Below are 4979 nucleotides of genomic sequence, written 5' to 3'. Positions count from 1 at the left end.
ATGTACCTCAAGAGTTAAAGAACTTATAATTAGGTCAGTTTACCCAGGTTTGCAGCTAAGAAAGCATGAAGATATTTAAAAACTTTCTCAAGTTGATCTGTGTGCAAGAAATTAATCACATAGGTAAAACTAGTTGAATTTCTGTGTTCTTCCCCTTTAGGCCTCTATTAATATCCTAGTCTGCCTATAACCTAGACGAGGATGACAGAGAAAAACACCTAAGAAAAAGTCAGTAACGTGCTGAGGGAGAGTTGGGGAGAGGCGTGAGTCCGTTCTTATGTCGGACCATATGAGAAATGGAGCCAGGTTGGCTTTGGCTTTACCTATGTTGAGCTCCACTGGCAGCTGGCTAAACAATTTCAATGCTTTACAAAGGAAAAATGCCAAGTCAAAATTAAAATATACATAAAGCTGATTTTTTGCTTTATAAGGTAACCATAAAATTACCTGCTTACAGAAATGAAGAGAAATGGTTCAACAAAGAATCAAACTGGTTTCTCAGGGTGTATCATTACAACAAATCTCTTTGTACTTTATGCTGTGAGCAGACAGTGATTATTTTGGACAAGAAGATAAAAAGAAAATGTGGAATTAGTAATGTAGATGCTAATAGGCAAGTGGCAAGACTAGGAAGAGAATGCCTCAAACAAATACTACTTTGCTCCTATCTCTATCCATCCTACCCCACTCCCCCACCTCCGTGCCCCTGGACCAAGGTGAAAGGCCAGAATAATCAAAGCCATTTTAACAGCAGTGTGCAGAATTGTCAGCTGACAAACAACATAAAAAAAATAAAAAAAACAAGTCAAACTATGTTATCTGTGGTCATGTTCTTCAGGGTTAGTCCAGTAACTCAAGACTATATTCTTTTGTGTTTATTCATTTATTTTAATTAAACATGTAAAGGTTAATAAACAGACACAGTCCAGTTAGTAGGTTGGTATTATAACATTTATTAAAATAATGCTATGGGTTAATAGAAACAGCAAAGAACCAAAGATTAAAATGCAAGCTATGTAAAGTCCCAACTAAAACCCAAAAATGTCTAATGTATTCATTCATTAGCTAACTAAAAGCTCAAGAAAGACAAGACACCCAATATAATAAAGTACTGCAAAACAATTGGCAATTTTCAGTTATCAAAATTGTGGATTTTGCATTTTGTATCCTTTTCTCAATCAAGAAAAAAATTCTTTTTGAATGTTATATAACATACATATAAAACAAGATAGAAAAATACATTATAAACTTGTAACAATGGCTGTAAATACATTATCTTACATGTTTCTCATAGGCAATAGGTTGGTTATGGTACATATATAGCATGAAACTACAAAGATAATAAAGAATAGACAAAAATACATGTCAGCTGTACGGTAACATACAAGCGACACTCCCATCTACCCACACTAAAAAATTACATAATACTGTCAGGAAAAAAAAAGTCTTAAAAACTACATATTTTAATATGAAATAAATTCAATAAAGAATAATACTGAGAACCAAGGCATTCAGAGATTTCAAAAGTCATGCTTTTTTTCAGTTGATCCAAAATTTTGTCAACTAAGTTTTCAAAAGTTTGTTCAGAACCAACATTACTCATTAATGCCACACATTTATTATTCCATACGTTTACTTTCTTCCCCATTAAAGACCTTTGATAAACACCTAAAATGTCCAGGTAGAACACAGTTGAGATGAAACTGGATCAAATACTGGTACTGTTTTTAACAACTATCACCTCAAGTGTTTGAGTGTCGCAAATTTATTCAACCAACCAAACAAAATAAAAATCAAATGGCACAGCATATATCGTAAATAAATCAAATAACTGTATGTGTAACAGAAAAACAAAGCAGTGGCACACTAAACCAAAGCTGGCTGAATACCAAACAAGTGTCTATTGCATAGTAAATGAACTGAAAACGGTTCCGAGTGAGACAGGGGGAGGAGGTCACCGTGGAGGTGCTGAGCTGACTGCTGACCTTAGACTGTGAAGCTGTGAAGGTATGTAAGAGGAAATGAGTTGATAAGCTGGGAATCCACTGTCACTTGAGATTTGCCACATCTGGTACTGAGCAGTTAATGATTATTTACTCAAGTGTTTAGATGTAGGCTTTGCACACAAATTGCATCAACTACAGGACTAACTGCTTGAGCTTCAGGAGAAACTGGAAGCTTAAACTGAAATGTAGTTGAGCATCTATATGCATAATGATGCTAGTTTTTCATTCTTTCAAAGTTAAAGAATGGGGTGTGGAGGAGGGGAGGTTATGAAAGCCATCAAAGAGATGGACTTACTCAAGTCATCTGGTATGATATAAAGAAGTCTGATTAAATTTGGGTTATTTAAAAACACTGTTTTCCAGAATGAAAACCACAAAGGTTTGTTTCGTGAAAAAGTTTGCTGGGTATGCTATTTTCTCCAATTAATAAGAAAAAAGCCAATGCATCCCCCTAGTCCAAATAAAATAAAGCTCTGATTTTGTTCTGTAAACTGATGTTCAGATCTCACATAATTTTTTTCTCAGAATCTTTTGGGCTAACATGGAAGACTGCAATAACAAAAAGAACTCATTTATGATTTTTTAAAAGAATTACATTTTAAAGCTTACTAGTGACACATTAGAAAAGTTATCAAATTTTATCACAGTATCAGATTTGGCAAATTTGCATCAAGATAATGTGGCAAAGAACAGAATTCACACCATCAACTCATTGTCTCCCCTCATACCTTCTTTCACATACTGGGCGACTGAGTAACATGCATAACTTGTACTCTGAGGGAGGAGCTGATCTTACGAGACACTTGACTAAATGACCATGAAGGAAAATAAGGCACTTTCTTTTCTTTAGACTTATTCCAATACTTAAAAAATAAAAAAGAAAGACAAAAAGGCTCTTTTGGTCTTTTGTTTCTTGACAACCACCAGAAAAAATCATTTAATGAAATAAAGGGTTTCTTTGTTCTTTTTCTTTTTTTTTATAACACTTGAAAGTATAAAATGCTACATTTCCAAAAATATATATATTTTTTTCTGCACCAGCACCCTTGTATAGTAAAAGTATCTACTTTTTGTTCATTTGTTTCAATGCACTACACTTTATCTACAATTTCATTACATGTATACAGCAAATAGGCAAGCATGGCTTTTACATCCTTAATGATTTTTTTCTATACAGGGAGGTTTAAAAAAAATATTTGAACAGTTTGCCCAGTAATGTGACACATAATGCATGTACCTTGTTCTCATAGATTTTTTAAAGGAGGTGTAAAGTAAAAGATTCAGAAATTTTAACTCAAATATTGATCTTTGAAAAAATAGTGTTGCAGTTTTGTTCTTTGCATTACTTTTCAAAATTCCTTGTTAAGTTTCTCTCTCATGGCACACTTTCTTCTAATACTTCAAATTTTGGCAGGCAATATAAAAAAGGCTGCAACTTCTGCCCTGTGAGGGCACTGTAGTGACTAAAGAGCGTATCAAATTTTGAATACTTTTTGAGAGCACTTCCCCAGTGACATCCCTGACCAAAGGTCCATGCATGATGCATCATCACACAGTACATTCAGAGAGCGCTTGCCTTCGCTATGAGAAGAGGAGGATCCCTAGGAGTCGCTCACAGTAACTGCCTCTGCCATGGAGTAGTTAAGGGCCATCTGTCTCCCCTTCTTACCGTTCGCGTGGGGTAGGACATGAAAAGATGACCAGTGCTGTGGGATGAATTGGGCCTTATTGCTTTACGACTATTCAGTGCAGGTTCTAGAACCACTTTCACCCAAACGAGGAAAAAAAAAAAAAAAAAAAGCTGAGTTGGAGGACAATTTCTTTGTCTTTTGTTTGGTTAGATGGTAAGACGAACGGACAAGTGCCTCAGCTCGCTGCACTGACGACAGGCAAGCAAAGGCGATTACCAGTTAACTGATCAGCAGGCAGGCATGGTCAGGTCATCATTGGGTGAAGAGTTCAGAGGTCAGAAGGTCATAGGTTAGTTGCCGGTGGCGGCTGGGTGGTTAGAAACAAAAAACAAAACAAAAAAAAGAAAAGAAAAGATAGAGAAGAGATTAGTTCCAGCTAGTGACGGCTTAATGACAACATGAAAACTAATCACAACTAATAAAAAAAAAAGCATGTTTAATTCTGACAAACTGATTGACACCATCTACAGAATACAATAAAAATCATGACAATTTCATATCATGATTTGAACAAATGAGGAAGAGCCCACTCCCGCAAAAAAATAAAACAAAACAAAAAATAATAAAATTGGTTAACAGGAAAAAATAGAAATAAAATACAACTAACAACTAATAGTTAGTAGCAGTCAATGAAGAATATTGGAAAACAACAATGAATAGGTTTGGTATACAGAATCTGAAACAGTCAGTGCAGTTATCAGTATCTGACTGCTATTAAGCATTAGTATTCTCTCAGATGCAAGCATTAAAGCAACTATTAATGATGGATGTGATTATTAATAACTGATGATTAACAGAAATGAATCTATAGAAATTTAAATTTCTGTGAAAATTTTGGTTCAACATAAACTCTGGGCCAAACAAGGTTTCTTTTGTTCAATAAATGTTTATTGCTTTTTCAATTATTCTATTTACAAACAACATGGAATTTCTTGGCCTCATGATACAAAGCAATACTAAACTGTAGTCTAGCAGTGTAGGCAATAGGCAACATCATGGGAACCAGAAAAAGGCCAGGTCTTTTGCACTAGCCAACACTTTCCAGTTGAAAATACTATTTTACACATATAGAACACTTATAAAATGCACTTGCATGTAAACACTGTAAAATCCTGCCATTTAAAATTCTATACTCAAAAAGCTCTAATTACATCAAAAAATAGAAGAAATTTCTAATTGATACCAATAAGGCATTTTAAAACTACAAACAGCTTTCTTTATTCAATTTCAAAGCTAATACTCTGCAAATACAATAAAATCTGACATTTCATATACATTCCTG

The 4979-nt window shown here is 34.4% G+C and overlaps 1 protein-coding gene across 1 annotated transcript in view; it reads right to left on the bottom strand.

Annotated features, from left to right (window-relative positions):
• Positions 1-933: 933 nt before the first annotated feature.
• QKI (QKI, KH domain containing RNA binding) overlaps positions 934-4979 on the bottom strand; it is a gene marked incomplete at its 5' end in the record, with an annotated part of 132455 nt that continues 128409 nt past the window's right edge. The window contains 1 exon segment of the mRNA XM_014589247.2: positions 934-4004. Coding sequence (XP_014444733.1) covers positions 3988-4004 — 17 coding nt within the window.

This window comes from Tupaia chinensis, unplaced genomic scaffold (genome assembly GCF_000334495.1).
Source record: "Tupaia chinensis unplaced genomic scaffold, TupChi_1.0 Scaffold000346_1, whole genome shotgun sequence".
Taxonomy (NCBI): domain Eukaryota; kingdom Metazoa; phylum Chordata; class Mammalia; order Scandentia; family Tupaiidae; genus Tupaia; species Tupaia belangeri.
This window is presented reverse-complemented; position numbering and strand designations above follow the sequence as displayed.